This window comes from Athene noctua, chromosome 7 (genome assembly GCF_965140245.1).
Source record: "Athene noctua chromosome 7, bAthNoc1.hap1.1, whole genome shotgun sequence".
NCBI classification, from domain to species: Eukaryota; Metazoa; Chordata; class Aves; order Strigiformes; family Strigidae; genus Athene; species Athene noctua.
In genome coordinates this window covers 24,708,435-24,731,670 of record NC_134043.1, presented here as the reverse complement: position 1 = coordinate 24,731,670, position 23,236 = coordinate 24,708,435, and the positions used below count along the sequence as shown (strand labels likewise).

General features: G+C 35.3%; 1 protein-coding gene across 3 annotated transcripts in view; it reads left to right on the top strand.

The window, feature by feature from the left end:
• Positions 1 to 23,236, top strand: part of ATF2 (activating transcription factor 2) — a 51,836-nt gene that overhangs the window by 21,360 nt on the left and 7,240 nt on the right. For 2 of the 3 annotated variants that reach the window (XM_074910514.1, XM_074910516.1), the window contains exons 8-13: positions 555 to 733; positions 1,055 to 1,169; positions 1,349 to 1,435; positions 12,894 to 13,043; positions 15,127 to 15,333; positions 21,121 to 21,226. In XM_074910514.1, coding sequence (XP_074766615.1) covers positions 555 to 733; positions 1,055 to 1,169; positions 1,349 to 1,435; positions 12,894 to 13,043; positions 15,127 to 15,333; positions 21,121 to 21,226 — 844 coding nt within the window. The remainder of the gene's footprint in view (positions 1 to 554; positions 734 to 1,054; positions 1,170 to 1,348; positions 1,436 to 12,893; positions 13,044 to 15,126; positions 15,334 to 21,120; positions 21,227 to 23,236) is intronic. The other variant, XM_074910517.1, reaches the window with a different exon arrangement.

The following is a 23,236-nucleotide window of genomic DNA, read 5'->3' as shown; positions in this document are numbered from 1 at the left end:
TGCATATGTTTTGCAAAGCTATGAATGTAACACTCCCAAGTATTTTTAACTTAACACCACTCTAGTTAAGAGAAGTACATGGGTAAGGGATAAAGGCTTAAAAAAGAATTTTTTTTTTTTTTCCCCTTTTTTACTGAACCATAAAACTCTTGTTTCTCTTGAAATCTGGAACAGTGGACTGAAACTGAAATTTACATCAGGACACCATAATATATTTTCCTCATTCAGAGTGCAGGTAGACATGATGGTTTCTTGGGAAAAAAAAACAACAAAACAACCTGATGAAAACTGAATTATAAGTAGTAGTAACCTTTAGCATAAATTGAGCCAAGTTTATCATAAAACTAAAATCACTGTTGTTGGAACAGTTTCACTTTGGTTTAAATGATTTGTCCAAAGGAGGTTTTTTGAATGTTTTTAATTGTATAACTGATTCTACTTGCATAATGCTATAGAAATTCCAATTTGTTCCATCAAACTATGTTCATTTAACAGTTGGAATTAATGGTCTGTAATTGTATTTTACAAACTGATTAGTCTTTGGTTTTCCTCAGGAAGTGTCGCTGCAGCAGACCGCACAGCCTACATCAACAATAGTTCGTCCAGCATCGCTACAGGTTCCTAACGTACTGCTTACAAGTTCTGACTCAAGCGTCATTATTCAGCAGGCAATACCATCACCAACTTCTAGTACTGTTATTACCCAGGCTCCATCCTCTAACAGACCAATAGTGTAAGTTACATAAATCTTAGTAAAATGTTTTCTTACAGAGTTTGAAAATACTTTGTCTTGTTTACTTTCTATTTACTGTTTCTGCAGTTAACATACAAATTTGAGATGCTTTGGTGTAATGTGGTGCTGTACTACATATGAAACACACAACTTTACATGTGAAATATAATTCCATGTTCTCCACATCACTAAGTTCATATTTTTGATCTCCAAATAAATATTGTATTACAACTTTAAACAAACAAACCAATTTAAAATAATGTGTAAACTTGTTCTCTTCTCTGGATAAGTTTTCTTTTATATAGTTCATTCCTTTTTCAGTCCAGTTCCAGGTCCTTTTCCTCTGCTGTTACATCTTCCTAATGGACAAACCATGCCTGTTGCTATTCCTGCATCTATCACAAATTCTAATGTGCATGTCCCTGCTGCAGTTCCAGTAAGTAAGCATGATGCTATATTAATTTGAAAGTGGAGCAGATTTGCATAAGTGCAGCATAGAACTTAGTTTTTAAGCAGCTTGATAGCTGTTTTGGCTTCAGAGGGTAGTGCTGTCATATGCTCTCTATTATGATAACATACTCAGGTTTTCTTCATTTTTATACTTTATCTGGTCAGCTTGTTAGACCTGTCACCATGGTGCCTAGTATCCCAGGAATCCCAGGGCCTTCCTCCCCACAGCCAGTGCAGTCTGAGGCTAAATTGGTAAGTGAAAAACTCCATTATTCCTCAAGAAGAATAACTTGAGAAATTAATTAAATTCTATTGCTTTTTTAAAAACGGCTTTAGTTTCCTTTTAGTCTAAGTTCTGTGAGTACAAATTTAATAAAAACAAAAATAACAGCTGCGTTTATTTTACAGTTATTTCAAATTCCAGCCTCTGTTAGTTCTGTTGTTAATGGTCATTTTGATCTTATTTTCAATCATTCTTGTCAATGAACTAGATTTTTAACTAAACTCCTTCTTGCTCCTTATATTGGAGGATAGGAAATCTTAGTTGAAAGAAAGACAAGATTAGTAGCGTGTTAACAGTAAACATCACGTTCAGAGAAACAGAATACGTTTCCTCCCAAAGGATATGATATTTCTTAAAAACTATAAAAATAAAAGGGGTTTTTAACAATGTTTTCAGAATCTCTGCTGAATATAGTCTATTTGGCAGGAGTTTTGTAACATAGTTAGGAATTTGTTGTATGTGGAGGTTGTTTGAGTTGTGTTGGGGAGAGTTTGGGGATTATTTGGGAAAATCATGGGTAAAGAAGCAGAAAAAAGTGTTGGGTTTTGGTTGTTTTTTTTTTTAATATTTGGGATTCACTTATGGTGGTAGTTTAAAATTAATCAATTTCTTGAAAAATTATCTGCAACATTAGGTAGCTGCTTCTCTGTTTTTGCTGTCTTATTCATTTGTTCCAACTGTTCTGAAGCAATAGAAAATCTATTATTAAACAATAATTAACCTGTTTATGTATTTACAAGATGCCTCTGTAAATAGTATCTGTCTTGTGAAGTAGTGTTTCTCTTCTGACTCTGTGGTAAAAAAGAATCCGGAACACCTGCTAGATAAAATACATTTTTGTACATCAGTATACTGATGAGTGGGAGGATGCCCTTAACATCCTTTGATATCTCATTTCTTCTGACCTAAACCTGTGGGCTTTCTTTCCTTACACATTTTCTCTCCTCAAACCAGAAAGAAACAGTGAGTCTGGGAATACTAATTATTCTCCTATCCGGAGTAATGGGATTCCAGCATAGTAGGCACACTAGCCATATTCACCAAATGCTAGAACTGTTTTGGAGAGCTGGTCACCAGTGCGCTGTCTTTTCCTAATGCTATCAGGTCTTCCTTTATTTTCCTCCTCTTTTGAACACGATGACTTTTAAAATATTGTAGAGAGGGACAGAAAGGAAGAAGCTCTGTTTCTGTGCATACTTGTCCCCCTAGGAACAGGAAAAAGATTCTTTTAATCTTTGAGGAATTATTTAAATGTAGCCAGCTGTGATGATATAAATTTATCTTAAATCCAGGAGAGAAGAATGTAAGAAAGTAAAAACGAGCTATTTTCTCAGAATTTGCACATTTCTTGGTTAGGAGCCTCATGCACTGAATTCTGCTTTGGAAATCCAGGAGGAATTGGTTCCAAATAATTTTTTAGATGGGCAAGAAATTAGGTTTTTAAGCATATTACTGAGTGATTTGCTCTTACATGTACTTCCTTCCCACCTTTAAAGCCTTGTATGTGGTGAAGACTTTGATCTCATGTTGGAAGAAGCAATCACTCGGATGCAAAGAAAACCAAAGATCATTAGACTTAAAATTTAACAGTCTCATTAGTCTTCTCGTTAGAATTTAGCTAATATATGCACTTCAGTGATTGCTTATCCTTTTTTTAAGTGAGACTGTAAAAAGGGCATTTGCAGTATTTCGTCTTTCCTTTCTTGTCACTTAATATAAAGCATGAGCAGGATTCAAGAATATCAGAATTATGTATATTTTGTATGCTCATTTACTTTTATATAGTGCCTATTCACCAAAATAAAAAACTTAATTTCTTATTACTCCAAAAGTAAAAGCAATTTAATGAGAAACTTCATGTTTATGTAGAAAAGCTTCCAACAGGAAGACTAACTTACTATGCTATGGGATGCATTGTTGGCAGATATGTGATGGTTTATTAACTGTAAAGTTCCATTTAATTTTGAAAATTTAAGTCTTTGTGATGCCAAATCCTTTCTTTTTTTCATGTAGCTCTGGAAAATAATGAAAATAATTTTGCTTGCTACATACTAAATTCTGTAAAAGTATGGTAATCAGATTTATTTTTCACTTGTGTTCCTGGTTAAACCAACAGAAGACTTAGTATTTAGTCAGCTACTTGTTTGCTTTTTATTTCATTAATAGTTCACATTTAAAGTTGAAATATAAGCTATTACACTGAAATTTAGTAAGTGAGCAGTATATGTTTCATCACAGTATATGTTTCATCTATTAACAGTTAACTGCAATTTGTGGATTTATTGGTATGTTTAAGTTAGCAGAACACTGGGAGCACTTCCTGTGTCCTTTTGCCTACCATAGCCATTTCTCCCTCATGTTGGGAGGTAGTCCTGAAGGGCAAAGTGGTCCAGGAAAGCTGGGCATTCTTCAAGAAGGAAATCTTGAAGGCACAGGACCAGGCTGTCCACATGTGCTGAAAGACAAGCTAGTGGGAAAGAAAACGGGCCTGGCTAAATAGAAAGCTTTGGCTGGAACTCAGGAAAAACAGGAGAGTTTGACCTTTGGCAGAAGGGGCAGGCAACTCAGGAAAACTACAAGGATGTCATGAGGTTACGCAGGGAGACAATTAGAAGGGCGAAAGCCCAACTAGAACATAATCTGGCTACTGCTGTAAAAGACAGTAAAAAATGTTTCTGTAAATGCATTGGCCACAAAAGGAGGGCTAAGGAGAGTCTCTGTCATTTATTGGATGCAGGGAGAAACATAATAACAAAGGATGAAGAAAAGGCTGAGATACTTAAAGCCTTCTTTGCCTCGGTCTTTGATAGTAAGACCAGTTGTTCTCTGGGTACCCAGCCCCCTGAGCTGGAAGACAGGGATGAGAAGCAGAGTGAGGGCTGCATAATCCAAGGGGAAAAGGTTAGTGACCTCCTACACCACTCAGAGACAGACACAAGTCTATGGGCCCAGATGGAATCCACCCAAGGGTACTGAGGGAGCTGGTGAAGGTGCTCACCAGGTCACTTTCAATCATTTATCAGCAGTCCTGGCTAACTGGGGAGGTCCCAGTTGACTGCAGGTTAGCAAAAGTGATGTCCGTTTACAAGGAGGGCAGGAAGAAGGATCTGAGAAACTACAGGCCTGTCAGCCTGACCTCAGTGCTGGGGAAGGTTATGGAGCAGATCATCTTGAGTGCCATCATGCAGCATGTACAGAATGATCAGACAATCAGGCCTAGTCAGCCTCAGTTTATGAAAGGCAGATCCTGCTTGACTAACCTCCTTCTATGACAAGGTGGCCCACTTGGTGAATGAGGGAAAGGCTGTGGATGTTGTCTACATAGAGTTTCGTGGCAGTTTCCCACATCATTCTCCTGGAGAAACTTACTGCTTATGGCTTGGATGGACATTCTCTTTGCTAGGTAAAAAACAGACTGGATGGCTGACCCCAAAAAGTTCTGGTGAATAGAGTTAAATCCAGTTGGTGGCCAGTCACAAGCGGTGCCCCCCAGGGCTCAGTATTGCAGCCAGTTCTCATTAGTATCTTTATCAATGATCTGTGCAAGGGGATTGAGTGCATGCTCAGTAAGCTTTCAGACGCCACCAAGTTGGGTGGGAGTGTTAATCTGCTTGAGGCTAGGAAGGCTCTACAAAGGGATCTGGACAGGCTGGATCAATGGATTGAGGCCAATTGTATGAGGTTCAACAAGGTTCAGTGCTGCATCCTGCACTTGGGTCACAGCAACCCTGTGCAATGCCACAGGCCTGTGGAAGAGTGACTGGACAGCTGCCCGGCAGGAAGGACCTGAGGGTGCTGTTTGAGAGCTCACTGAGTATGAGCCAGCAATGTGCTCAGGTGGCCAAGAGAGCCAATAGCATCCTGGCTTGTAAAAGAAATAGTGTGGCCAGCAGGACTGGGGAAATGATCATCCCCCTGTACTCAGCAGTGGTGAGGAAGAGCTCTACAGGAAAAGCATTGAGGTGCTGGACCATGTCCAAAGAAGGGCAACAAAGCTGGTGAAGGGCCTAGAGAACAAGCGCTATGAGCAGTGGCTGAGAAAACTGGAGTTGTTTATCCTGAAGAAAAGGAGACTGAGGGGAGACCTTATCGCTCTCTACAACTGCCTGAAAGGAGATGGGTGTTGGTCTCTTCTCCCAGGTAACAAGTAATAGGATGAGGAAATGGCCTCAAGTTGCTTCAGGGAAGGTTTAGATTGGAGATTAGGAAAAAATTCTTCACTGAAAGCATTGGAACAGGCTGCCCAGGGAAGTGGTTGAGTCATCATCCCTGGACATGTTTTAAAAATGTGTAGATGTGGTCCTTAAAGACATGGTTTATTGGTGGACTTAACAGTGCTAGGTTAACAGTTGGACTTGATGACTTTAAAGGTGTTTTCTAACCAAAATTATTATATGACTCTGAAGTCTATTAGCCTAGTATTCTTAGTGTCTTTTGGACAGAAAGCTGGATGAAGGAGTGAAGCTGTGATGATCCCTTGTCAACAATCAAGGCCTAGGGGTCAGAATTTGTATAGATCTTTGGAAATTTTCTGGCTGTTGCTTTATTTTATTTGTTATTTATTATTTAGAGAAAACTTTTTGTTGTTCTTTATAGACAGACCTTGCAGTCTCACAGATTTTTTTCATATTGCAAAAATGTAGAAATAGAATATGTAGCAAATATAAAAAAAACATGCTCAAATAGTTTCCTAACATTGTAACTATTCCTCAGATATTAAAGAAAGTTTGGTAGTGTATGGGATGCAAAATTTGGAAAGATAATGTGGGGTTTTTTTGTATATCCAAAGGGTTTTGTCATATATGCTTTTGGCCATTGTTGTTTGAATCTTTCTTTTATATACTTTCCTAATATGATAGTCTGCATTTTCTGTCATAGGTATGACAATTCTATTTCAAGGTATTCTTAACTGACACAGCTCTACCTGCTTCAGAGGTTGAGTAAAGTTCTTGAAGAACTGTTTCCACTAACTTTGTCACTTTAAGATGCAATATCCCCAAACTGCTGAATTATCAGATATACATCTGTCCTGTGTAGAAGGCACAACTATTTATGTATTTAATCCAAAACATGGCACAAACCAAGGCAGGAACCTTCCTTTGTGCTTTGTGCCTTTCTTTACGGAGGCTATTTCTGCAGTTCATTTTGTGTATGACATTTAAAGTAACTAACATATTTTAGAGTTGTGCAATTGAAAAGCACTTTGTACTCTGTTTTCATTCCTCATCTCAGTCATTCATTTCTCTCTAACCTGTTTACAAAAGACTACTGTTGTGTAGACTTCCTTTTTTTTAGATGAAAGTGAGAACTAATTTGATGAAAATCAAATTAGAGTTTGTAGTAACATTATTTCCTAATGCTATGGAGTTTAATTATTTGAATATTATTTTGGAGAACTTAATTTGTATCTTTTTATTAATGTGAAAACAACACACTCTTATTCTGTTTTGAATACCTGTTGTTTCCTTATGAGTTGCATATACCAAATTGTACATAGAGCATCATATCTTTCTTTACATAAAAACATGCATGAACTTTAGTAAAATAAACTAACATTTTGATTTCTAAAAGTTAAGGCTTAAAGTAACCAGCAGAATATGTCTTTGGTCATAGGATGCCTTCCTATAACACAATTAAAATTTTTCTTCAGCTAGTCCTAGAAGTCATAAAACCTTTTGAAGATAAGGGAACTAATATACCAGCCAGTTTTTTTTTTTTTTCCCCACTATTCATAGCTATTGGAGACTTTTTTCCAGTTCATAAATAGGCTCTCTTAAAACATTTCAAAGTGGTTTTAGATCAGAGTGACCAAGCTTAATGCATAATAAACAGAACTATGTGTATGTTTCTGTGTTGGGTAAAGTTTTCAGTCTGCAGTGTCAGACTCCTTCAGCATGGCAGTCTTGGTTATTCGTTTGAAGCAAGTTACGGAGATGTCACTTCTAGAACTCTGTTCTTTCTTTGCTGAAATGCTCTTTTCTCTGGTTTCCATTAAAGTTGCCTGACACTAAATAATCATATGGATTCTGTAGAGGGACAGATGTTTGTGAGAACAGGTTCACTGAGTGAAATAGCAGATAGAAAAATGTATACCAACTGCAAGGAATAATGACTGGGAGCAAAAAAGAAAAAAGTCATAAACAAAAAAAAAGCCATGAGAGAGAAAACGTTTAAAATGGGCTGTTCAGTGACTCAAATCCTTATGATTGGTGGCATTATTGCAAGAGGTCTTAACTGAAACAGCTGAAGCTTAGAGGCAGAGTGTGTTAAGCACAATCTTAGTGTCTGCTTCATACGTACAGTGCTGTATGTGTTTGAGTGCTATGGGATAATTACATGATATTAGACTACATTTTAATTTTGTTGTCCAATATTGAAGTTATTGTAGTGAATATAGGTAGTCCATTTGCACCTGTGAAAGGCACTCTTGCTACAGTTTTGAACATTCTTGGATCTTTTCTCTCATATTGCATGTAGAGCTGAAGTGAAATATGACTAGAGATTTTTATTCAGACACAAGCTGTCTTTTACTGCTATTTGAAAATAATCTTGTATCATGTACTGAGAATTACATTCAAGAGGAGTGAAAAGGAGTTTCAGATTTCTGTGGCACACTTGATATAAACTGTAAGTTTTTCTGATTTGTTGTGATGCTAAAGAAACTAATTTCCACATACTTAAGTAAAATCAAATGCGTATGTCAGTTTTGTGGTATTTTAGAGAGGCTTGGAAGTATATGTATTAGGTGGGTCTTAAAAAAAAAAACCACAACAAAACAAAAATACTTCCTCACTAAGATAAGGATGCATGATTCTACATATTGCAGAATTACTTCTGATCTTTTTATGAGAAGATCTCTAATTGTGTGCTTTCTGTATATGAAATGTGAGCCATGAGTTATTACTAGTTGTAAAACATCCTTTTTTGCGTGTACAGCTTGTGGATGCAAACTTAATGTTCAGACCCTTCTGCATGGATTGTAGAAGTTTCTGAAGAACTTAAAAATTGCTTTAACACTGAATGTTTCCCTCCTCCTCCTCCTCCTCCACATAAAACCTTTTGTCACAATCTGAGAAATACCTTGCACACAGTGGGCAACCAGTAGGCTTTCTGCAGGAGGTTTCTACTGAGAAGTGACAGAGGGCAGTTTGGCAAATGTTCAGAAACCGACATTAACTTGCTGGAGCTCGGCATGGGACCTTGTGTTCAGCAGAATTCTTCTGACCTGTCTCTCTGCATGCCGAGCTAATCAGCAAACACCTAATGAGCCTACTCTAAAGAAACAGACCCTCTCACAACCTACTTCATTTTCATATGTTCTCTGGGGGTGGAGAGACAAGACTTCATAAGGACTGATGATGCTGCAAAGACCACAATAATGATAATTAACTTGCTGAATTTAGAAGATTATGCTGTTAATTAGTTGCAAAATAAAGATAAGTAATAGAGCAGCAGATGGTAGGATAACACCCAGGAGAAGGAGGGTTATTACTCTGATGAGCTTTTGTGGCAGATATGAAATATGGATCTGAGTTTTTCACAAATTGTTTCTGGAGAATATTATCTTGTTTCTGTGAGCTCTTGATGGAATGATTTAGTCCTACCAAATTTTGACAGATGAGGTGAGGATTTGTTTTCAAGGATATACATGAGCAATAAAACCTTGCTAATAAAGACTTTAAAAGCTATTATGCTATTGGAAAATACCAATTTTAGTTTGCCTCTAGTAACCAAATAATTTCAAACAAACCTTAGTTGTCATCAGGTTTCCCCAAACAATAATGCTTATATACATTTATTCTAATATTTGTTTCAATATCCTTGATTTTTAAAATCAAGATTCTTGTATTTGGGGTAACTATCTCCCTACTCAGAGGAAGCACAACATCCATATAGTATTTTACTCCAGCATTATCTTCTAAAATATGAAACCTTTTAAATACGTGAGATGGATATCTCCTTGTGAAAATCTGTGGGTATTCCTCAGATTTTCACAATATTTCTGCATTTGTGAATAATGATAACTATTTGAATTTCAACTTTTAAACTCTCTAATATAAAACTAAAACACATTTTCTATCTCTGTTTCTACAGGACATTACATTAACAATGTAATTTTCGAAAGGAGTTTGTTGACTTCTAAACTTAAAAAATTGTAATGTTTCAATGTTCCCATTACAGTAGGGAAAGTTAAGTCCTACTTTGCACATCCATTGTGCCTGGTGGTAGATCTTCTATAATGTAGGTGGTCTTGTGCTATTTCCTTCACTTTCTACTGCCATTTTCAAATTAAATGTAAAATATACAGGTTAAATGGCATGAACTTCCTTTCTTTTTAGGTTAACTTTGCAATAACACAGAAATACAGACGTAGAAAGATTGGAGCTAGACAATAATAACAATTACTCGCCTTACATGCATATTTAAAAAAAAAACAACACCAAAACAACAAAACAAAACCTAGTTTTATTTCTTCTCCCAGATCTTCTGAACTTGGGCTCTCTTGGATTAAGGAAGTGTATATGCTTGTGAAACTTTCCTTTAAATAACCAGCTTTAAGCAAATGCTACACAGCATTTCTACTTCATAGATGCTGGTTTGGGCTATTTTTGTGGAGGATGCTTATGTCAAGATGTGCTTATGCAATCACAAGCAGAGTAGATCAGACACTCTAGCCATACACATGCTAACTATATAAATGTTTGTGCTCAACTGCCATGAAAATTAGAAGTTAACTTGTTATCACTGAACTTACATATTCAGACACTTGGAGTTGGATGAAATCTAATCATTTTTACTTCTCATGGAAGTGGAGGAGAGTATATGCATGACAAGCTGCTGTGTCTTGGTTGAGTAATTTGTGAGACAGTAACTTTTTAAAATCTCCCAGTATGATGGCTTGAAATAAAAGAGAGCATACTCTTTAAAACCTCAGCAGAAGTAGAAATAGACACATTCTAACTAATTAATTTATACTGTCCCTGCTGTCTTGATTTTGACTTCTGAAAGTGTCCAAGTCCTGCTAAACAGAAAGTTAGGACACGAGAAATACTTCTGAAGTAATGCCAGATAATAAATGAAAATACATTGTGAAAAATCAGATGTTAGTAACCGATGGAAAGTAAGTAATGGAAAGGATATTGGATAAAATTGTCATGTTAACATTAAATACTTGTTACTCTCTTTTTAAAATATTTTTTTAAAAGTGACTTGGAAGTGATGTGTTTCCCTGGTAGTCCTGATGGTAGCTCAGAAAATTTTACCATTTAATGACCAGGGTTAGTTAGAATTTTAAAGAGTGGGAGGAAAATCATCTTATCAAACTTTGGATTGGTGTGATTAGATCATAGAGTTTGTTTTTAGTAATTTTAATTAGACAAAAACCACTTAGGCCTTTCTGTACTTGTTTAGCAGGAGACGGTCTGGAATTTTTTTGTTAGCTTGTTTTTTCAGGGTGAATTAGGAAGGTACAAGTTAATTCTTGAGTTTGTTTTAATGCTGTAAAGAACGTGTTAAAACAACTACCTAGGGGCTTAGGGTTTTCAGAGTGCACATATACTAAGAATTATGGGCGTGTTATCTTGAAAATTTGTGTCATCCTGCTGTAATGCTTGTAGCTATCCTGAATTTTTGTTGTTAGAGCTAAGTACTGGGGAAATTACTGTAAATTTGTTTTGTGTACTTTTCTGAGAGCACCTTTTTCATTCTGAGAAACTTACAAGGTTGTCACAAAACGAGCTGGGGAACAGAACGTCATTAGCACTGAATTTTTATGTACACTTGAATAGTCACTATCTGGGGTAATGTGTGCTGTTAATTCAATCTAGAGCAGTCACTACAGAAAAGACTTAATACGGAAGACAAAGGGAAAAGATGTCTTGTTTTCTCTTTGTAGTCCTTAAATTGCACATCTACTGGTGGTGGTTAGATGCTACAGTTCAGAGTATGGATTTGATGTAACATGCCTTATTGCAGAACTGAAGATGTTTTTCAGTTCTGATGGAGGTAATCTGCAATCTGTTGTTCTAATTGTAGAGTAGGATCCAGGAAAGCCTGTCATCGTGCAAGGTAGGAGTCACAATATTCCAATGAGGTAGTTGAGAGACATTGGATACTACAGTTTATAGAGAATATTTACAGAATTGTTGCTAAGTCTTCTGCTTATTTTGGGCTGGCCAAATGCAGCCTAGTTCCAGCGTTTTTAAGACATTCTGTTAATGTTAGTACTTTAGCAATACTTTGTTCATATTCCAAAATAAGATGATACAAGTTATCAGAGTTTTCATAAACTGTCGTGTATTAAGTCATTAATCTTTTCTTAAACTTTTATTGGGTTCTTTAAAATTCAAGTGCTTAGTAGACAAACGTTCTTCAATACCATTTGTCTAGTAAGGTAAATTCTTCCATGAAACTGAAAATTTCATGATAAATTATACAATATTAATGAAATTTTAAGAAAGATTATGGAATCATGAGCAGTCATATCTACTGAAATTTAGTATGACCCTTTATCACTTAAGATTAAGAATTTGTTGTAAATAGAATATATTATCTGTTACAGTTTTAATAGATATCACCAGAAGTTGAGTGTAATAATTTTCAAGAGGTAGTCAATAAAATGCTTTAAAATACTCTTATCAAGTTGTCAGTAACTCCTGAATGTATTATATACAGCTGAATTTTGAAGTTACTCTTCTTCATTGTGGCTGTGTACAATAAAGGAAGAACTTCAAACCTTTTAGCAATTTTAAAATGTAAAATAGCATGCCATAACAGTTACCTTGCATATTTCTTTATAAATAAAAGCTAATCTTTGCGTATAACCTCAAGCTTGTTATTATTTTGTGCATTATTAAGATGTTTCATCAAAGATGTTAGCTTTTATCTTATAATTACTCATAGGATGGATTGTAGAGGTGAGTATTGTAAAGACCATGAAAAAGTGGAGTCATAACGAACTATTTAAAAATGGATAGAGAACACCAGTTTTTAAAATAGAAAGAAGTTGGTGTTCTGTTTTTTACCTATTTTCCCTAATGTGTGGTTGCTATCTTTCTGAGCTATGCCTTGTGTAATACCAGCCTCAGCAACTGTTTGTTCATGGCCTTCAGTTATCTTTTTGTGGGCACAGTTCATCATGAATGAGGCTTTCTGTTTACTTCTCCATACAGCTTACCATCCTTCTCTTTCTGAGATCCTATGTAAAATCTCAATGCTATTGTCATGCTTGCAAGAAATTGTCACCTGTTAGTAGGTATATGCCTGATCACTGTTGAGAGCCTATAAAAATAAACAGCTCTTTTAGAGTTGGAGCCCCTGTTTCCAAAATGGAAGTAACTACTAATATAAATAATTTGGAACTCCTTAAGTTAACATGATAGAATATTTCCTTTTTTCTTCTTTTTTTTTTTTTTCTCCTACGTTCAGAGATTGAAAGCAGCCTTGACCCAGCAGCACCCTCAGGTAACAAATGGAGATACTGCCAAGGGACATCCAAGTGGGTTGGTTAGGACTCAGTCAGAGGAACCACGACCACAATCACTACAACAACCCGCAACTTCGACGACTGAAACACCGGTATGACAACATAATAGACATGTACTTCTTACCCCCTTCCTTGTTATGTAAAAGAAAAATCTTAACTCTTGATTTGTAATAGAGGTTAACATGTGCTACAAACTCCACTTGGAGTAAATATTTCTGTAGCAGTAAAATGTTTATAATTCGTACATGTTCTTAAATGCTTCTAAAATGTATTATCCAAGATGATAATTTAAAAGTACGTATTGTCTGTCTGCTCAAATTTAGAACTAAATCCTACTGATTTCTGGAGTTCATTAACAGGAAAGTCTGTGGAAACTGAAAATTGTACAGCTGGTTAATATATATTTGAAAAAGCTAAGTGCTTTTATTTTGTATTTATATTGTATCTATTTGATGCTTTATATTGTAAACACTCCAGGATTTTTTTTTTTTAACTGTATCAGATATTATGTTTATGCTAATTTGCTTGAAGGGTCTTTTCTGGGCTGTCACACACCGAGTTTCAGCTGTGTGTACTGCACATCTTGTACTGTGTCATCCTGGGTACTGAAAGGGGGGCTCTGAGTTTAGGAATGGTGTGCTGTCCCTTTGGGATGATAGTTGAGACGGGAATAAAGAGCAAGACCTCTGAAGTCAGACTGGAAGCAGGAGTGCTGCTGGAGGAGACAGACACATCCTTGGGTGAATCCTGGAGGATTGCTGCTCTTCGACTTCTAAAAAACTTCTTGGAATGTGTTTTGAAAATGCTTTTTAAAATTTCCAAGAGTTGCTTTCAGAACTCATAGTATAATACTGATTTTATAAAAGCTACATACTTGGCCCAGAACCAGAATGACCTGCATCTGCAGTGAAGGCACTCAGATTCTTAGACTGGCCAGCAAAATTAAATAATGTATCAAAGCAAATATGTTTGGAGCAAAAAGAGGAAAAAAGTTACCCATTGTAAAATGATCTCCTCCTTAAGGTGCTATTTTCCCATGCTACCCTAAGTTCTAAAAAAAAAAATATTTTCATAATATCACATAACAGAATTTTCAAGATTAAGAGCTTACTGGTTTTGTGGCTATTTTAGTATTTTAAAATAATAAAAATGGTAAGCATTTAATCCCTAAAGGGCTGATTTGAGTTCCAAGGGTTTTTTTATTATTAGCTAACTAGAATTTAAGTCAAATCAATGTGCCAACTAATACATGTTTGGGGTTTTTAATTTAAATATAAAACTTTCTTAGTGTGCTAGATTGAATCTGTAGGTGCACCTGTGAATATGTTGTGTAGACAGCTATATTCTGTCCTATCACTTTAAAGGATTTTAAAATCCATTATATTATTATAATTCATTAAATCTTTGCCTAGAGTCTGTACATAGCTATGAAAGGAGTATAATACATAACTTAAAATATTGAAATATTTTGATCCTGTCATAATATGTAGGTGAGTATAAGGGAGATTGATATGCAGCAGTGGGGAACACAACAAGTAGGGAATTGTTATGTGGAGGTCCATAGATCAGTGAGTATCAGCATTGACAGCATTTGTCAAACAGCTCATATAATGGGCATGAACAATTGTGTAGTATTTCAGTTGTGACTAGGTTTGCGGAAAGAGTATTTGGGAAGGGTCAAAAGTAGAAAATCTACTTCCTGCTAAATGTAACTTTTAAAAGCTATTATGGATGGAAGCATTTTTTTCAAGTTTACCTTTTGTAAATACTTGTGTCATCAGAATCAGTAAAAGAATATCTGAGAGTCCATCTAAAGTAGTATTGCTTCCAGGCTTTATTCAGTTGCCTGAATAAATGTAAATGTCATATAAGTTTAACTCTGTGAAGTGAGTGGCTTCTTTTAGTGCAATTTTAAACCAAAGCTAGAGCCATGATTAAAATGTTGCATGTTAATGTAATGAGGTAAGGAGTGTAAATACAATAAAAGTTTTTTAAATGTAGCTGTAGATTTAAATGACATAGTTTTCCACAAAAGGAATGTGTATAACCTGAACATATTTAGAAATGCTGTGAATGCTTTTCTCAAGATGTGATCCATATTTATACTAGTGCTGTAGGTTAAGTCATTAATAGTATTGTACTGATAACTTCTTTAATACTTTTTAATATTTTCAGGCATCACCAGCTCAGCCTACGCCACAAACACCAAATACAGGTGGTCGTCGAAGAAGAGCTGCCAATGAAGATCCTGATGAGAAAAGAAGAAAGTTTCTGGAGCGAAACCGGGCTGCTGCTTCCAGATGCCGACAGAAACGGAAAGTCTGGGTGCAGTCATTGGAGAAAAAAGCTGAGGACCTGAGCTCACTAAATGGCCAGTTACAGGTATACTTCGTATTTAAAGTAAAAATGAGTAAGTTTTTCCATTCTTAGATAGTGATCCTGGATCAGTGGAACTTAAACTTTGCATGAAATCTGAAATGTAAATGGTTTTGTAACTGGGGACTCAGGTCAGAATTGAAAATTCAGCACTAATTGCATATAGCAGTAAAATAAGAATATAAGAGAATTCTCAGATTTCAAGGTGTGTAAATTTTAGGATCATACCCTTTTGTCCTTTGTTCCATTTTAAATAACTTTCAGACTGTGATACTAAACAAGGATGACAAGATGTGTTCGAGTAAAGGCTTATTAGCAAAGTAATAGCCTTACCTTAAAAACACCTTGCTCTTAATAATTTGTATCACAGCCTGAGTTATTTAAATAAGATTTGGTTTGATTTCCTTTGGTTCTTTTTAACTTCACTTTTTTTCCTTTAAAGTGAATGTAGTGCTCGTGAAAGGTGCCAGATTGACATCACTGGAAACTGAAGGCCTCTTTTGTCCACAGAACAGGTACAGCACAGGCAGTGGCAGTGCAAATTTCACCACGCTGCCCTCCCAGTGTGCATAAATCCTATAGTGAGGGAAGTATACTGTAAGAGGGTAGTCTAGTGTGTTTCAAGTCATTTTTCCACCTCATCTGAGGTTGTCAGTCTTGGAAAGTTGTCATGTGGACACAATTCTCCCCTGTAGAAGAATCCATGATCCTTTTGTTTAAACTACTATTAAACGTTAACGCATACTTTCTTAATGATTTCCAGCAGCACATGAGAATTGGCACAAAGTATTGTTTCAAAATAAAAAGTATAAAAGCTTTGTTTTGAAAATTACAGAAAGGAAAAAATACATTATTTCCTAAATGAAGCATTCATTTAGAAAATGCCGTGGAAAGTATTTTGTTATGTTAAAGTTTCGCTTCTTGTTCTTTCGTTGGAGTAGTTCATGGAGTCAAATTCACAGATCTTTTCCTTCCTGTTAAAACTCCTCTTTCATGCTGTTTACCTGGTAAAGAAAATGTCCCAGTTCGACCAACAGGGAAGTAGGGCATGCTGAGATTGCTTTTTATCATGTAATGGAAATTACAGTGATCTGTTGTCTTTATGTTCATGTCTTTAAAAATACTCAGCATCCCAGACTGTAAAATATAATACATTCCTGTCTAAGCACATAACATGAAATTTTCTTGTGTTCCAAGAATCATGACACTGTGCACCATCATTAGTTAAATTTCTTGTAAATATGTGGTCTTCTCGTACATGTTCACAGTCTTTAGAGGCATTCCTTTAATGCAGTCACAATCCTCACTGTAAATCCATTATTTACAAAATGGTATGTAGCACTATAGCTTAAGTAATTTTAAGAAACAAGTGAAGGTAGATCTATGGGAAGAAAAAACAAAAAAGATTGGCTATATTTCATTTTTTTTAGTGAAAGTAATTTTTGGTATTGTGTGAATTGCCTTTAACTTGTACATACCATTTTTTTTAACCAAAAATGATGTAAGTACCATAACGAAAAGATTTCCAGATTTCCAAGAGTTAACTCAGTAATAGTGAATTCAAGGAAAAGAATCTTCTTACGGTCTGCCAAAAGCAAAACCGTTAACTGTGAAGAACAGAATGACTTGTAAAGAAAATTGAATGTCAGAGAAATAATTAAGCTGTACTTTATGTGAAAACATTAATCAATCCTATATTTCCATAATAATTCTTCACTTGACAGGCTAACACAGCTGATGAGCATAGTGGGCAGTAATGACCCATGATTACTTACTTTATATTTAATAGTAAATTTAATAAGTTTGGAGTTTTGCCTTAGTACAGTTTTATAGACTGAGTGTTAGGGTTTAGTAGTTCATATTTTCTTTAATATCTAGATGACCTGCTCAGCTGAATTTACTGAGATGTCACATTTCCAAAAGCGGGTTAATACCAAAATGACTACATTGCATTGCTTCAGATAGCAATTCTGAATTCTTTCAGCACAGTTAGTAGCTTGCTTGGAATATCTGTGTCAAGGCTTCTAATGTCAATGTTTTTAAGACTGGAAGCTCTCTAACAGTACATACAGATTTTGAAGAGGTTGGTGTATGTATTTTGTTCTGTAGTTTTTAGGTTTCTGTAGAATAACTTCTGCCTACTTTCTTCTTTTAAATGTTTGAATGTAATTTCCTTTTTAACTGTTACTTTTCAATTTTTTGCTTCAGGGAAGAATTCCATCTATTACATCATGCCAGTAACATATTTAGGTTAGGTTGACTTGTCTTTTAATATAGGCTCTGCTGTGTAAGGTTTTTCTCATGCTTCCAAGCTTCTAAAGTTTATTTAGAGTTTGCTTTTTTGTGACCTGTGTTTTCTACTAATGTGTTGACTTGTTTATGGATCTTAAATTTTATATTCCACATTGTGTTGCCTCTGTGCCTTGTACAATATTGCAGGGTATGGTGTGCTATATAACATGTTAAGGAAGTATTGACGGTGTCCCCAGTGGCCGCTCAATTGTATTGCAGGATCAGATGCCAAAGTTCATTATATGGTCTGTATTTGGTCCCTGTTGCTTTAATAATCTTAGAGGGCAAGCTATTAGTTGAGGAATGGCCTGTCTTCCTCATGAGGTCATTTTAAAGGATCATCAGTCAAGTGATGGTTTGTACTAATGCTGCAGAAGCTGCTTTGGGAAAGCTAAATCATGAAAGAAATGCCCAGAAGTAAAGGTCCTTTGCCATGTAGGGGTACCTCACTGAAGGTGCCCAGAAAGAAACAGGAGGAGCAGTGTTAAACTCCACCACCTACAAATGCCCTATCCCCATGAGTCACATCTACTTGTCTCTGATGATAGTTTTGGTAAATATACATCACAAATACTGTCCCACACCTTGAGGTTAAGGGTTAATCTGGTCCTACTATTACATGCACGTTTTGGATCCAGGGAGAAATAGGCAGATACAGAAGAACATATTGTACACTGTGCGGTATACCTTTGTAAGAATATAGAAGGGAAAGTATTTTTTTTTTTAAATGGAGTACAGGTAAAAATAGATAGGCTTTCCTCCAGAAACCTGCTTGCTAATGTTAGCACATTTTGAAATGTGGGAACATAAAAAATTCTTCTAGACAGCATGTGAGGTATATTTCATGCTTATTTAAAGAAACATTGATGCCTGCACTTGACTTGATATCTCATTAATGAGGAGAACCTTTCCAGTGTGCAAACTCGAAATAATCAATCTTCATGCCAACTATTGAAGTGTTTTTTCCATGTGTTTCTTGTTGGGCTGTTTTCCACACGTTAACCATGTGTTAAATGACCACCACATGTTAACATGCTTTGAATGAGCTGGAAAGACTTGCTAGTGTCGCATACATGATAAGAAACTACAATGTGTATGTATAGGAGTTGATTATAACACACACACACACACACACCCCTTTATTACCAGTGAGAAGTGGTTCTTACTGGTAATATGTCAGTGACAACCATGGATTGCCTTTCTGTGACGTTCCATGTACCATGTGTCTAGCAGACATAGCCTGTTCAACTTTCAGGAATGATTTGTGCATTGCATAGTGCACTGTTGGCACACAGTGTTGATGTTAATAACAATTCAATGAGAATGCCTCAACTTTTTTTTTAGTATAGTATTGCTATGCCATTTTTATTCAAATTTGCTTTAATGTAAGGTCATATATTTGCTTTTTCTATTACTGTTCTCAGTATTTATAATACAACAGACATCTATAAACTGCCTTTTCAAATATTTTTCATAAACATTAATTTTACTTTGATAAACAGTGACTTCATACTTATGTGCTGTTTGTGTATAAAATTCTTCCTTAAAATGTGGGACATGAAGGTAGAAAATTTCTGAAAACCTTTTCCCAATTTGATCACTTATTTTACCAACATTCCTTTAAAATAACACAAGTATGTTTTATATTCTTGGACATTGCTGCTTCTGTAGATTATCAAGAAAATTCTCAAAACTACATCAGCACTTCTTTTTTTTTTTCCCAGCTATGTCAATTCTGTGCAGCTGCCTGCTTGGCATCCAAATTTGTGGCTCCTCAGTAAATAACATGGTGAACTAAGAAGAGACTGAGAGCTGGAGGCAAAAGTAGTGTGTTTTTTTAACGGCCCAAGATTTCAGGACGTAATGCCAGCTGGTAGAGAATTTGTGGGGTTTTTGGTTGGGTATTTTTCATTGCAACCCTTTTTGTTTCCAGTCACATTTTTCTTTCATTAGAAATGTCCGTGAAGTCAGATTTTGGCTTTCTTTTAGCTCTTGCTTTTGCTTTAAAGTTGCTAAAAGAGGTATTTGTTGTGATAAAATGACTGAATAGAAAAGTGTGCCTTAATAGTTTAAGAGGATTTTTTAAGTATAAAGGCTTGAAATTTTTTGCCTTTTAAATGGAGAAGACACAAAGAGGAGCTTTTATTTTAAAAATCTGGTGTCTTAGTTACAGTATTTATAAACTGTTAAGTGTAATTAAACCTAATAAATTATTTTCCTAAAAATTGTTTTTCTTACTTTAGAATCCTTTTAGTTGTAATTCATCTCTTCTGACTGCGTTGCCTTATTTCCAGCTTGCAAGTAAATAAGTCTACTTTCTTGTGGTTTATTTTTTTCCAAATAATTTTAGTTGCAATACAGATTTCCTCTGAGTGTTTTTCTTTAACTTGTTCCCAAACGCATGAACATATGCATTTACCAAACAGTTTTGTCATGTGTTTGGTATATTACGCTCATGTGCAAAGGTTCATCCTTATAGTTTCAGTAACTTCAAGTGTCAATGGAAACGATTTATACTGAAAATAAAATAACCCATGAAAAGCATATATTGTGACGATAGGGGGATCAAAAAGCATTGCAGATATCTTGATTCTGTAGATACATAAATATTTTTCTACTATTTAAAGTGAAAATAGCTCTACGAAAATGTTATACCATTCTTAATTTGGATGTCACATATAATGCAAGTTATGTAGCACTTCTCATCTGTAAGTATCAAACTGCTTTACAGGGAAGGGTAAGTAACACAGTCCCCCATTTTACAAATGGGGAAATTGAAGCACAAAGAAGTAAAATGACCTTGCTTGAGGTCATCCAATAGTGGAAAGGAACAGCCTGGAAATGAACCCAGTCACTAGATTCTGCAGGTGCTGTCTCCTAGATTGCACTCTGTTCTAGTGACAAGCTGCCATTATTATCAGTGACTCCTTCATACAACACGTTTATGTATGGTTGCCAAAGCAAAAATTAATACGGAAATCAACAAACACTTTCTAAATTATTTTTCAGTACATGAGATTACATTTCTACTTGGACTTTGAAAAAGAAAGTCACCAGAAATCATTCTGCATTGGCTGATTTTTATCTTTTTTTACCTTTTTTAATGTTGGCTGTGGCATCTGTTAAAATGTGGATAGTTAAATGTAGGTTGACTCTAATTAGAATTCATCACAAAACCTTGCAGAAGAGTCTTAGAGTAGCTGGATCATATGAATGAGGCTATATGTAGAGACTGCATCTGCAAACTGAAAAACATATGTTGTATTTTCCAAAAAAGCATTTCCTAGATTAAGAAAATCATAGTTAGCCAAGTTTCAGCTAGTATTTTCATATTCTGAGATAAAAGAAATGTATACATTTTTGCAATGTATACCAAATGGAAACTTCTTGTATTTTATCTACCCCTAAATGAACAACTGAAAATCCTGTAAAACTTAATACTTACCTTCAAAATGTGTGTAGTTTGAGCCTGGTAAAGTACATAACTTTCTTCTCCTTTAGAATGAAGTCACCCTGCTGAGAAATGAAGTGGCACAGCTGAAACAGCTTCTTCTGGCTCATAAAGATTGCCCTGTAACCGCCATGCAGAAGAAATCTGGCTATCATAGTGAGTAATGTTCCATTACCTATAGCCTTAGGCTGCATCCATGAAATACTGCCAAAGCGAACTGAATGAACATTAAAATTGAGAAGTGCAGTTCTAATATTACATTAAAGATTTTTTTAAATCTCGAAGGTTATTGGAAGACAGGAATGAATATGTGATATTTTGAAATATATTTTTAAGTCCTTTCAGTTGAAGTGTTGCATAACATTGAAGGTTTTATGTTGGTTTAATAAATGCATATGATAATTAGCATTTAAGGACTATCAGTTACTACACCTGCTTTGGAAAATATAATTAAAGTATTAAGAGCACATGATAAACCATTTTTTATACTTTATCTCAGCCTAGTACAGTGAAAGGTCCTTCTGGGTTTTTTTCTTCTTTGTAATGAGATTTCAGTAGAGGCAATATAACAGCTGTCCTCATTTACCATAACATCCAGGATCAGTCAAGCCGTTAAAATAATCAGATGCAGGTTCAGGGCTCCTACTGTACAATGTCTTCTAGATTGTTTTTATTTCTGCATTAAATGATTAGTTTTCTATAAACAGAGTATTTTAAAAAGCAGTTCATATGCTGAAGGGAATGCTGAGAATTTCAGTAGCATTTTTTTCTAATACATATTTTTACTTAAAGTTGCTCATTTGATTTTTCATCCTTCCAGCATTTTAGAGGTTAATTATGCTTTCCTGACTTGTAACTTCCTTTTTGGATATGATACACAGCGCCAGAACCAGCTGCTGCTGCTGTAGAATAAATGGCCAATTTTGTCCATTGTACACAAATTTGTTACAAATAACTGAGCTGGGAATGCATTAGGCAACATTCATAATATATAACCCACAGCTTTCGTTTTTATGATTTAGTGATATTTCAGGATATTTGTAAATGTGAAGATTGTTTCTGCCATATGTAGCCACTTCATTTTAATTTGCCAGTGTCAGTAATTCAGGAGAATAAAGGAACATTTTGCATTGCATGCAAACAGATCCTCAGGTGCTTGCGATAAAACTTAATGGCCACCATCTTTACTTGTAGTCATTGTAAGCAATTTCATCAGAATGGGCAATATTTTTTAATTTAAAAGATTCAGGAGATTTAGCAACTCTCTATTGCCATATATATTTAGAATACTGATTTTGTCAGTTTTGAGCTTATAAATCTTGGTCCTTTGATCTCCAGTCATTTTGACAAGATGGAAAATAGCATCTTGGAGTAAATTGGAACAGTATAGAAATATGTTTGGGATTTATATTAACAATGATTGCTGCAGGGATGAGGCCATTATGGCTCCCATCTGACAGAACAACATAATTTCATACGGAAGCTACTAGGGGATAACATTATGCATGCAAGGTTTTTCAAAAAAAAGCTGAAAAACTGTAGGTTTTTTGAATTTTGATGTTTTGAGGATATGTGTTCCTGAATTGGCATGAAAAATATTTAAACATAAGTCTTAAACTGGCAAACTAATTACATGCTAAGTATTTCTTCATTGAAGAATTAATGAATGGCCTGTTTAGTAATGCTTATTTTCTGCCCTCAGAAAAGGACTATAATGTTCCTAATTTACTAAAGAATGCAAAATGAGTAAGAACTAAAATACTAATCAGTGGGAAAAGCCTACATTAAAAAAAAAATGTAAGCAAGGAGATTGGAAGCGTAGCTCACCTAGTTTCTTGAAAGTAAAAGTTCAACATGAATGATATTTGTAATGCCATCCTGCTGAAAGGATTTTGTCGCATTATCTCTGTGGGAATATTGTTAGGAAAGCATGTTGGCTAAGTGACTTATCCACAGTACAATTTCTGAGAGTAAAAAATGGTTTCGGTTCATATGTTCATGAAAATCATGTTCATAGTAAGTATTTTTAAATAAACATATTAAGTTCATCAAATAATCTAAGATGAATTGCTTCAAAAAAGTATCAAGTGGTTTAACAGTCTGTCTCTGGAAGAAACTGAAGATACCCAATTGCAGAGCTACTGCAGTGCTGCCTATTTGCACTGC